Genomic DNA, 12,672 nt, shown 5'->3' on the forward strand with positions numbered 1-12,672 from the left:
CATATTGTATAATGTGTTATTGGTTCTTTTCATATTCTATGACAATAATGTATGTAAATGATTTTATTTTTTTAAAATCTGACTTTATTTCCAGAACACAAAGGGAAACATGTTCTGTTAGACAAATGGTCAATCAAAGAACAACTTTCGCTGGCCTGTTCTGTTATGAAGAATGGTGACCAGAACTGGTAAAATTTTCTTCTTATTTTATTTTTCTCCTGTGTGATCTCTCATTTGTCTGTGGCTGTCTGCATGACGTCATTTGGGTGTGTCTGTCAACTTTTCTCTGTGTATGATTTTACTTGCATCTCATACTGTGTTCTACATTCACCACTAAAAACTATCGCACTTCTTAAACATCTCATAGTCCTTGTTCACTGTCATACACCATTCATACTTTTTACACACTACAAACAGACCTCTACAGTCACTTATGTTTCACTACAATACACTATCACATGTCTTACATATGTCACTAATAGTCCTGTGTATTCATTGCTCATGTATCATTATTATTACCATACACACCTTGTAAGTGGGGGTGGGGTAAAGACCCCCTTTGGTCATGAATGACCATGAGATTGCAACTAGAAAGTTTCTTTCTGAGGCACAAGTCCACGCAAGATTTTTGTGGAAGACCAAGTCACTCATGTCTCCTCTCCATGCCACTGATGTTATTCAAGGGAAAAGCAATGACCGATACAGCTTGGCACCAGTGACATTGCAACTCATTTCTATAGCTGAGTGAACTGGAGCAACTTGAAATAAAATGCCTTGTTTAAGGACACAACACATGTAGCCCATCTGGGAATTGAACTCATAATCTCATGATTGTAAGCTCAATGCTTTAAACACTGAGCCATTCATCCAGGTTACACTTAATATACTTCTCTGCACTCACTGCTCATGTATCGCACACCCTCACAAATCTTATATAACCACATATAAAATCTCTAAATTCATTGGCCTTTCTTTGCTCTTCATATAAAGAGAAAAACTCATATACCATTTAATGTCAATACTGGCAAGTGCACTCCAAATCTCTTTAATGGATTGCAAAAAAAAATTATTATTTTCTATTTAGGATGTCTGTCAGTCGTGCAATTAAAGCATTTGCTGAAGGAGGATCTCGACCTGCAGATTGGTTCTCTCAAAAGGTAAACTTGAACTTTGCACAATTTTTCATTTTTTATGCATATATATGTACACGTACACACACACATGCCAGCATAGAAAACTGACATTTGTTGATGATGATTCTCTTCCTTCCATTTGTCTAATGGGTCTCGCTTAGCACCACATCCAGATGACATTGGTTGGGGTGAACAGTACAAAATAGGGTATCCAAATGAGCCCCTATTTTGTCAAGTGTACAGTTGCAAAGTAAAAAAAAAAAATAAAGTCATTATATTCAATACCAAGAAAACACTGATTCTGGTAAGAATAAATGTTGTCTTCATTCCAGAATTGTGCCTTACTGTATGCAGAGTTATTGGAGAAAGTGGAAATCCCAAAGTAAGTAAAAACTTCTGTAGTTATCCTTACCAAATGTTAGTTAAAATCATTACCTCCTTCAATGTGTTTGTGTATATCCACAAAAGATATGGCCCTTGGCAAAAGAAATCTAACCCTTGTATTTTCTCTCTCAAGTTGCATGTGCACTTCCTCATTATTCTTAACATTGTTAATGCAGTGAACCAGTGATTTGCCTGCTGGAAGTCTGTGACCTAAAATACTGTTGTATGCAAGATGTGATGTATATTAAATATAAGTATTATTAGCAACATGGCTTTGGGTTCAGTCCTACTGTATGACACCTTGAGCATGTGTCTTCTATAGCCCCAGGCTGACCAAAGTCTTTTGGGTGGATTTACTATATGGAAACTAAAAAATGACCATTGTGTGTGTGTGTGTTGATATTACATGATAGATATAAATGAGATGTCACTGTGATACAAGTGGTGCCCTTCATTTCTAGTCTTCTGAGAAAACTTGTCTGGCCATGGAGAAATATTACCTTACTTGGAAACAGGTGACAGTTAATGACAGGAAGGGCATCCATCCATGGAAAAATTTGCCTCAAAGAATTCTTTCTGACCCATGCAAACATGGAAAAATGGTCATTAACCCTTTGGTGTTTAATCCGACCCTTCACACCTATCCCTACAATATCACTCTAAAAATATACTACCACATCATCAAAATCTTGAAGCTATGAGATAATACATGATTAATTCAAAACAATGTGAACAAATAAGCATTACAATAATTTGGGAGGGTCAGTGTGAAGAGTGGAGATGGCAAGTGATTCATAGGAGGAGATTGTACTGAATCTTTAGGTTCAGAGAAGAGGTCATTGTTGTAACAAAAGAAGTGGAGAGAAAAGACGGTTTCTGTAAACTAGTAGTTGTAACTTAATGGTGGGAGTCAGGTCTTTCGGCAGTCTGTCAAATGACTTTGTTTTGAATCTTGTCAAGGATGTTTATATGTGATCCCTGATATTTGAGCTGTATTCCACTGTATAAACTTAATAGAGTAAATTATATTGTTTTGGTTTGTTTGTCTTTTTTTTTGACATTTTTCCTCTAGAAGAAAACGTAGTGATAAAGAAGCTAATGAAACTCCTGGTGAATTAATTGTACGCAAACTCACCATGGATCGACTTGAAGAATTGAAAAAAATTATCGTTGAAGAAGAAAACAGATACAGGTTTGTATAATATGGAAGTTTGTACTTTGTTTTTAACTCGTGATCTGGTTATAACTGTTGGCTCATTTACTTATTTAAACTATTACTTGAATTGCTGAAACTTCAAATTTATCAGAAGTTTGGGTAAAATTTTCATAAATGACTACCAATATAAGACAGAAAATGAGAAAAAAAGCTCCCTGTCTTCCTTTGACTAATCCATAAAAAATATCTTGTAGCCAGTCCCATTATTTCTTATTCCTTATAGTTATATATGCCAATTAAAATGCAACTGTATCAATAGTATTATTGCAAGCAAAGACTGGTGATGGTGGGAAGTTTTCAGACATTCAATATTTTTCACTAAGTCTTGTCAAATATTATTTGTGTAAGAAACTGCCTCAGCAAATGCTGTCTGACCCATGTAAGCATGGAAAAGTGGACATTAAAACAATGATGATATAGTTGGGACTCATATTTAATGAGTTGGAATGGAGCTCATAAGTAATATGTTCTATAGATGAAACATCAGCTTCATAGTTTTATGTCTGCTTTCTATGTTAGTATGGGTTAGATGGTGGGGAAACCACATCTTACTCATGTATTTCATTTTTAGATTGGTTTCCATGGTTGGGTGCCCTTCTTAACACCAGGCATTTTACAGAGTGTGCTAGGTGCTTTTTCATGGAACCAATTATGTATTAAATTATACAGATGGAACTTGGATGCAATGAGTTATATAGATGGAATCTTAATATAGTTATCTTGTAGTTTTTTAAAAAATATCAAACTATTGCATCATGTGTGTGTGTGTGATGGAATACTCATTATTGACTCCCTCTATTTATATACCAGAAAGTTAAAACGAGAAATTGAATGCATAAAAAACGGCCAGTTTGATGACTGTATCCAAGAAGTATGGGAAGCCATGGTCCAGTAAGTAATATTGTTGATCGACTTCTGTTAATTAGTGTATGTGTTTATGCGTGTCATCATCGTCGTTTAACATCTGCTTTTGGTGCTGGCATGGGTTGGATGGTTTGACCGAAGATTGGCAAGCCAGGAGGCTGCTCCAAGCTCCAATCTGATTTGGCAAGGTTTCTACAGCTGGATGTCCTTCCTAACGCCAACCACTCTGAGAGTGTAGTGGATGCTTTTTACATGCCACTGGCATGGGAGCCAGTCAGGCAGCACTGGCATCGACCACACTTGAATGGTGTTTTTTACATGCCACCGGCACAGGTGCCTGTCAGGCGGCACTGACATCGGCCGCACTCAAATGGTGCTTTTTACATGCCACCAGCATTTTGTGTGTAAATTTATGTGTGAATGTATGTTTTAGTGTGTGTATTTGTGTTGTTTTTATATATATTTGTGTGTATATTTGTATGTGTATGTGTTTTTGTGAGTATGAGTGCATGTATTTTAGCATGTATATTTATGTGTGTATGTATGATTCTGTGGGTATATTTTGTGTGTTAGCCATGCATTGATGGATATTTCTGGTCATGTAAAAAGGTCAAGTAATTTAATAGACTCAAAGACTGGTCAAGTTTTTTTTTTTTAACAAATTATTCAGAAGAGGACGAGAAGTAGAGCTCATGACATTTGCATGCCTTCTCAGACTGGTGAGATTGATGCTGCTGTTGGCCATCTTAAGCAGCATCTGTAGTATAAGTGTAGGCAAGGAGGGAACCAGGGATCTCGTTTCAGTGCTTGTCACAGAGTGAACTCTGCTAAAGGCACTCAAGAAAAAAGCAGAGCATGTTATTTAGCCCCAGGTCATCTTTGATAAAGCAGACCTGTGTCCAAATGTATTCCAGTCATGATCAGACTGTCTCTTCTAGGAGAATCTATGGTTAAACTATCTAACATATCCTTTCCTTATTTAAGGCAGTAGGGTATAGTTTGAGGGTATTGTGAGGTTGTGTGTTCAATTCCCAGAAGTACGTTGTGACCTTGAGCAAGACACTTTATTTCACATTGCTCCAGTTCACTCAGCTGGCAAAAATGAGTTGTAGCTGTAATTAAAAAGAGCCAGCTTTGTCACATTCTTTCACTGAATCTCCTTGAGAACTATGTTAAGGGTACACATGCCTGTGGAATACCCAGTCACTTGCACATTAATCTCACGAACAGGCTCTTCCATTGATCAAATCAATGGAACCGCTTGTAACTGACAGAGAGCCAGGTCAGGATATAGTTTGAAGGAGATTTTTTTTCTTTTTTTTTTTTTTGCTGCTATTTCTAGCTGTTAGGTGACCATCCTAATCCTACACTCAAACTGCTTTTTCATCTTCTGCATTGTTTTCTATAATAAATGTTATTACTTTGCAAACTAATACTATGTCTTTCATGAAACTCATTAATTGTTTATAGGGAGAAGAAGGTAAAAGATGCCGCTGTCCAAGCTGCTGCTGCTGCTGCTGCTGCTGCTTCTCGGAAGACTGGAAGAACAGAAGGTTCTTTAGATCCTCACAGAACTTTAGCCTCAATAGGTAAGAAGTCATTATTATTATTATTATTATTATTATTATTATTATTTCATCATCATCACCACCACCACCATTATTATTATTATTAAAAGCAAGGTGCTATGTGAAAAGCATTGGTGCTGGTGCTGATGGTGCCACAAAAAGCACTGCTGATGGCATCACATAAAAGACACTTCTGATTGTGCCATGTATAATAGCACCCAGTACACTCTGTAAAGTGGTTGGCTTTAGGAAGAGCCAAAAAAGACAATGGTACCTGGTGTGGGCCCTAGCCTTGCCAGCATGCAAAACAGATGTTAAATGATGATAGTAATGAGGTGAGCTGACAGAATTGTTAGCACGCTGGGCAAAATTCTAAGTGGCGTTTCATCCATCTTTACATTCTGACTTCAAATGCCACTGGAAATTTTTGGACAATTAAATTTAAGATATTTAAATTCAAATTACGACAAACGTAAACAAACAAACAAAGTTTGCTTTTAGAAGCGTTGAGATGTCTTAGAAAGTTAAAGAAGTGATTTTTAAATTCTCAATCGCAGGATAATGCTATGTGATTTTTAAATTCTCAATCGCAGGATAATGCTATTAATTATAGCCTGTGCGATTGAGAATTTAAAAATCACTTCTTTAACTTTTTAAGATATTTAGTTATGGGTTCTCATTACAACATTTACCAATTCAGCATTTTTTAAGAGATTGTTTTTCACTTCTTTATTTCTTTTTTTAGGTTCCTTTAAAATAAAACGTCCGAATCCGAAACGTAGCCGACCACCATCATCAACAGATGTGTTTGACGATAAAGATGATGAACCCACAACAGAAACTTCAACAGCCGAGAAAATTACAGTAAATATAGTCTTATTAAAATTTCCTCGTTTTTTGTTTTGTCTAGTCTTGCCTCAACATTCGAGGTCTTCTCTTATGAATGATTTAAATCCACTCTTTGGTCAACTGTGAAGACACATGACTTAGTGGTTAGGGTGTTGGATTCATGATTGTAGGATTGTGGATTTGATTCCTGGACCAGGTTATGGGTTTCGTGTTCTTGAGCAAAACAATTCATTTCACGTTGTTCCAGTCCACTCAACTGATAAAATTGAGTAATCCTGTGATGGACCGGTGTCCCATCCAAGTAGAAATGTCTACGCCAGAGAAACTGAGAAACAATTACAGGACAAGCCAGTGAAGAAGCCCTTACGTTGTTGTCCAACCTGCAAGAAATAGCAACCAAATCTCTCAAACCATCTAATGTAATCTTAGATATGATATGTCTGTAAAAAAGACAAAATAGTCAAACTTGGAAACCTTTAATTATAAGTCTGCTTGATCAGAGCTGACTTAGGATTTAAAAAATCTTTAGTCAATTGTTTCAAGTTTTATCTTACTCTTTTTTTCTAATTTTCTTTCTGCAGGAAGCTGAAGACTTTGAACCGAGACACATAACGCCACAGGTGACCGAGCAGCCTGAGTTGGTTAATACTACTACTACTAATAGTAGCAGTAGCAGCAGCAATAGTAGTAGTAGCAGCAGCAGCAGCAGTAGTAGTAAAGTGGTGCAAACTCAGGCAGCTGGTACATCTGTGCCGGTAGTGTCACAGGGATCATCACAGCAGCAGCAACAACAGCAGCAGCAGCAACAGTTGCACTTGAAACAGTTACAACATATTCAGATGCAACAGTTACAGCAGCTGCAACTACAACAACAACAACAACAACAACAGCAACAACAACAAAAGCAACAGCAACAGCAGCAGCAGCAGCAACAACAGAAGCAGCGTCAATCACAACAACAGCAACTTCATACTTTGTCTCAACTGTCACAGCAACAGCAGCAACAACAACAGCAGCAGCAGCAACACGCACAGCAACAGCAACAACAACAAACACAACCTCCACAGCAACAACAGCAACAGCAGCAGCAATCTGTACAACTACAACAACAGTTGCAACAGCTACCACCACAACCACCTCCTCCTCCACCACAACAGCAACAGCAACAACAACAACAACAACAGCAGCAGCAGCAGCAACTACAGCAGCAACAGCAACAGAAAACCAAACCGACCCCACCGTCGTCTCCACTGCTCTCTTCCTTATTACAGAGTAAATTAAAAAGTGCTGACAGCCTCCAGCAACTGAAGAAGGTTTGTCCTTTTCCTGTTTTGGAACCCTTTTTTGCAACCATATTGCTGTTGACATACACCGCCTGTGTTGTAATTAACTGAAAATAATCAAGAATTTAATAAAATAACTTTGTTGTTATTAAGCTGGTGTAAGGTCTCGAGCTGGCAGAATCGTTAGCATGCCGGGGAAAATGCTTAGCAGCATTTTGTCTGTGTTTATGTTCTGAGTTCAAATTCCGCTGAGGTCAACTTTGCTTTTCATCTTTTTGAGCACTGGGGTCGATGTAATTAACTTATCCCCTCCTCCATACTTGTGACAGTTCCATGTAAAGCACCTGTGTGGTGCCACATAAAAGCACCTGTGTGGTGTTATTGTACATCAGATAATGTTTATTTATACAGCCATACCCATATATATCACAGCTTTATATTTTTTTATTTTTATGAATATTGACAGAACACCACCACCACATGTAATAACAATATTGACAATTCTCTTTTAGGAAGCTGAACAGGAACACTCTGCTTTCCAGGCACTTCAACATTTGCAAGTTCCAGTCACACATTCTCTTCAATTGCCACTTTCCACTTCATCAGCGCTGACCGCAGTGGAATTACCAGTTAATGTGACAACCAGCTCATCGAGCCTGAACGTATCCATTTCCAGTAAGCCAGTCTCCTCAAGCAGTAACCACAGTTCACCTGTCACCACTCCACTGCCAGCTATTGCAACCCTCAGCACATCTCAACTATCAACTCTCTCTTCCACTGCCAGCACTGTCACTTCTACACAACAACTGCCACCAATGACTGTTCTGGCAGCTTCAAAAGTCCTATCTTCAGCCACTCCCACAGTTCTTGGTGCACTCTCAGGTGACCTGCCTACAGTAATGAACAGGGTCTCTGTTGATAATACGTCCCCCTCTACCTGTAAGTTTCACCTTCAGATTTACAGCTTTTATAAATGACATAAATTCCTTTGTAAGAAGCAAGAAAGGCTGTCTTTATTTTTGTTCTATTCTTCATTTAGCTATAATTAAATTATTTAAGATCTTTATATCTTTAGCAAATAGAATTCCTCCCTTCCCACCCATCCCCCTTTTCTCTTGCACGTGTCTGCTCTTCCTTTAAATTTCAGTTTCTCATTATTTGCACTGATGTTGTCAAAAATGATTTTGATATGAAGCTATTTGATATATCACATATCTGGATGCAGGCATGGCTCCGTGGTAAAACAGTTCATTTCAAAACCACACGATTCCGAGTTCAATCCTACTACATGCACATCAGACAAATGCCTCCCATCAGAGCCTTAGATTGAACAGTGCCTTGTGAGTGAAATTTGATGAACAGAGACTATAGTAGCCTGCCATTTATTGATCTATATATATATATATATATATATATATATATATATATATACATTTATTTTTGTATTTATATATTAGTGGTGTATGCTGCATGAATGCAAAGCCTGCAATGCATGCCTATAATAATAGATAAATGAATGCAGATAACAAGCCTGATTTTAATATGAATCTTTTATTTTTAAAAGAGATAACTTGAATAGGGGGTAAATATATTCTAAATGTACCCTGTTTCAAATATATGGCTTTGATTTTTAAAATTGCATGCTCTGGCTCAAATATCAGCAGTCACCCCCTAATGTATATATCAGCAACAGATATCTATCTATATATATATATATATATATATATATATATATATATATATATATATATCTTTTACTGATGAATATTAGCAAAAGATGTAAAACATCACCAAGAAAATTTGTAAACCAGTATTCTTTGGAACTAAAATACCTTGTGGCATCTTTTCCACCCAGGTTATGCATGCACTCACTCACTCACTCCTTTGCCATTTCCTCCTTCATAAATGTCAGAAACAAATGATTGTCCCTTTGGAAACCTGTAGCTAGTGGCACTATTATTCACAAAATGATATATAAAATAAATTGATTTGCTCTGAATTAAACAATGTCAGTACTTGGTAAGTTAAGCTGTGTCTTCTATATGTTACTTGTTTCAGTCATTCGACTGCAGCCATACTAGGACACTGCCTCGAAGGCTTTTTAGTCAATTGAATTGACCCCAGGACTTATTTTTTAAAGCCTTGTACTTATTCTATTGATATCATTTGCCAAACCACTAGGTTACTGGGATTTAAACACACCAACGTTGGTTGTCAGTGATGGGGGAATAGACACAGATGCAAAGACATGCAGACATAGATACATACATACATACACACATACATATATATATGTATAAGACTTCTTTCAGTTTCCATCTACCAAATCCATTTACAAGGTTTTGGTCAGCCTGTGGCTATAGTAGAAGACACTTGCCCAAGGTGCCACAAAGTAGGGCTGAACCTGAAACCATGTGGTTGGAAAGCAAATTCTTAACACAGCCTTGCTGTAGAGAGATTTTAAATTAAGACGAAAATTATTAACAAAGTATGTCTAGGAGGCAAATAAGTTCTTTTGGTGATGTGGGGGTTTAATTCAAACACATTTGTAGCAGACTATGTACATATGACTAAGTTTAATCTTATGTTAGGTTTGAACAAACAAACTTGGGATTACAGGCATTCCAACCTTTGCCATACTGCCCTCACCTCTTTTTTTTTTTTTTTTTTTTTTTGGCAATAAGGTAAGAATGGAGCCTCTACGCATCACCAGTACAGATGTTTCTTATGTGTCGACAGCACTGGCAATGACCACGATTCACTTAGCTTAGCATGTCTTCTCAAGCACAGCAAATCGCCAAAATTCTTGGTCACTTGACATTTCCTCCAATTGGCCTGGCTTTTATCCTTGAGCCTGTCCAGCATGGAGACCCTTCCAGGAAGTAATATACTGCTCTACATTTATTTGTGTTTATCATTTAAAGTAAAGTACTGAACAAGTAATCATTTGCACTTTTCCTCAAAGTGCATGACCTTGTCCCTGAGTTAGAAATTATCAGTACTGTTGTTGTTGTTATTGTTATTATTCTATTTCTTTTGTTGAAACCAGCTGCTCCTACATTATCAAAGCTACTTGGCACACCTAACCAAACCAAAATACATTCTCTGGGCCTGGATACTTCTCCGGGCCTGGCAGTCAGCCAAAGTTTAGAAAAAAAGGAAGTTGAAATTGAGGATCCGCTAGCTGTGAAAGAAGAATCCATTGAAAGTACAACTACTCAGGCTACTGACCCTCAATCGGTGACGCAAGGTAACGGCAAACTTCTTGTTACGCAGCATGAATGGACAAAAAAAGGGGCTGAGTGTCATTGCTCTTGTGTTATGTTTTGTTTGTTCTATTGGTGCAGGCATGGCTGTATGGTTAAGAATCTTACTTTTTTGCAACCATGTAGTTCCAGGTTCAGTCCCACCGCATGACACCTGGGGCAACTACCTTCTACTATAGCCCTAGGCTGACCTATGCCTTGTGAGTATATTCAGTAGATGGGACCTGTGCGGAAGCCCGTTGTATCTGTGTGTGTGTGTGTTTGTGTCTGTCCCCCCACCACCACCATCACCACTTAACAACTAGTGTTTGTTTATATCTCCATGTCTTAGCAGTTCACTAAAAGAAGCTGATAGAATAAATATGAGGGTCAGTTTGTTCAACTAAAACCCTGCAGGTAAAAGATAAAAGGAATTGGTGGGGTTGGTATTTTGTATTTTGTTGTATTGTTTTGATAAGTTTTCTTTTATAACTGCTGGATATTTGCATTATTCCCATACTGCTAACCACTGAATTGTCATGTAAGGGAAAGATGCTATTTGTGAACCAGACAGAAAAAGCTATGTGCTTGGGAACCCTTGATGCAATGCACTACCTGTTGTAGTAGTAGTAGTAGTAGTAGTAAGGTTGGAACTTATGATAACCATTTTGGTAAGCAACTTACACCCAGAGCAGACATGTGATCAAAGGCTTTCCATCTTTTTTCCAAGCATGATGACATTTTCTGGGCAATGATTATGTGGTTAAGAAGCTCGCTTTGCAACCACATAGTTTCGTGTTCAGTCTCATTGTGCAGCACCTTGGGCGAAGTTCCTTCTGTTGCAGTCCTGGGCCAACCTGTGCTTGGTAAGTGAATTTGGTTGTTGGAAACTGTGTGGAAGCCCATCATGTATATATAAAAATATGGAATGCTTTACGAATTTGCAATGATACAGAGATTAGCATAGCCCTTGTCCAAGGGTGACACAAATTCGTGATGCATTTCATATTTTTCTCTGTGTGTTTGTGTGTTTCTCGCATACACACACACACACACACCACTTGACAACAAGTGTTGGTTTGTTTATCCCCATAACTTAGCAGCTCTGCAACAAATGAGAACTATAGAATAAGTACCAGACATGACTAATAATTCTTCTAGGATAAAACATCATCATTTAATGTCCCATGTTTCATGCTGGCATTGGTTGGATGATCTGACAGAATACAGTGGAACCAAGGACTGCATTGTGCTCCAGCATCTGTTTAGCATGGTTTCTATGGCTGGATGCCCTTTTTAACACCAACCACTTTTCTGCGTACTCTGGGTGCTTCTTTCATGCTACCAGTGCTAGTGAGATAGCAATGCAGCTTGCAAGACTACAGACGTCTAGTGGGGATGGAGAACTCTACATTTGGAGAGTAAGAAGTAGAGAGGGGTTAAGTATGAGCAGGAAAAAGGGTCAAAGCAGAACAGGTTTCTTGCTGAAGAGGAGCTATATGAATACTCACATTTTAGAAGAAAGGGTTGGTGAGGAACTGGAGTTTGATGACAAGGTGTAAGAGTGGACCTTTAAGGTGCAAACGAGTTTTCTGTTTCAGTTTTTAAAATCTATTTTATTTAATTATTTTACTTTTAGAAACTATTGAAGAGAAGATCCCAGTTCCAAACATCCAAGATGAGGACACGTCATCGCTAGATTCACAAGCTAAAGAACCTGTGACTGTTGAGGATGTTAAACCAAAGGTGACGTTACACACTGCAACGAATGTTGACCTAGATGAGGAGGAAACGCAACAGGTTCCGGCTTTGTCACCAAAGACAGAAGGAGAAGACACTCACGGAGCCGCCACAACATTTGCCGAAACTGTGTCCTTGGAGTCGCTGCATAAATCAGAAACCCCAACTTCAACATTGACGACTCAAACTCAGCTTAAGATGGATGTAAGAGAGACTTTTGCTCACAGCAAAATTATTTTCACATATTAGGAGGAGATAGTGTGTTGGACTATTAGTTGAAATGTTAATTTGCATGTATCTTTTCACAGAGTTAACCCTTTAGCATTTAAACCAGCCATATCCGCACTAGCGTAGCTAGAGTGTGTGCTGCCCTGGGCAACCCTTCAGTTT

At 38.0% G+C, this 12,672-nt stretch overlaps 1 protein-coding gene and 1 pseudogene across 24 annotated transcripts in view; both read left to right on the plus strand.

Annotated features, from left to right (window-relative positions):
- Window positions 1-12,672, plus strand: part of LOC106876373 (uncharacterized) — a 28,045-nt gene that overhangs the window by 4,719 nt on the left and 10,654 nt on the right. For 12 of the 24 annotated variants that reach the window (XM_089363067.1, XM_052972852.2, XM_052972851.2 and 9 more), the window contains exons 2-12: window positions 95-188; window positions 1,085-1,157; window positions 1,466-1,515; window positions 2,590-2,709; window positions 3,544-3,624; window positions 5,068-5,186; window positions 5,911-6,029; window positions 6,596-7,327; window positions 7,810-8,236; window positions 10,347-10,547; window positions 12,182-12,486. In XM_089363067.1, the coding sequence (XP_089219193.1) occupies window positions 95-188; window positions 1,085-1,157; window positions 1,466-1,515; window positions 2,590-2,709; window positions 3,544-3,624; window positions 5,068-5,186; window positions 5,911-6,029; window positions 6,596-7,327; window positions 7,810-8,236; window positions 10,347-10,547; window positions 12,182-12,486 (2,321 nt within the window). The remainder of the gene's footprint in view (window positions 1-94; window positions 189-1,084; window positions 1,158-1,465; window positions 1,516-2,589; window positions 2,710-3,543; window positions 3,625-5,067; window positions 5,187-5,910; window positions 6,030-6,595; window positions 7,328-7,809; window positions 8,237-10,346; window positions 10,548-12,181; window positions 12,487-12,672) is intronic. The other 12 variants (XM_089363071.1, XM_089363069.1, XM_089363068.1 and 9 more) reach the window with 3 other exon arrangements.
- LOC128249465 (U6 spliceosomal RNA) lies at window positions 11,455-11,555 on the plus strand (annotated as a pseudogene).

This window comes from Octopus bimaculoides, chromosome 14 (genome assembly GCF_046866305.1).
Source record: "Octopus bimaculoides isolate indiv1 chromosome 14, ASM4686630v1, whole genome shotgun sequence".
NCBI classification, from domain to species: domain Eukaryota; kingdom Metazoa; phylum Mollusca; class Cephalopoda; order Octopoda; family Octopodidae; genus Octopus; species Octopus bimaculoides.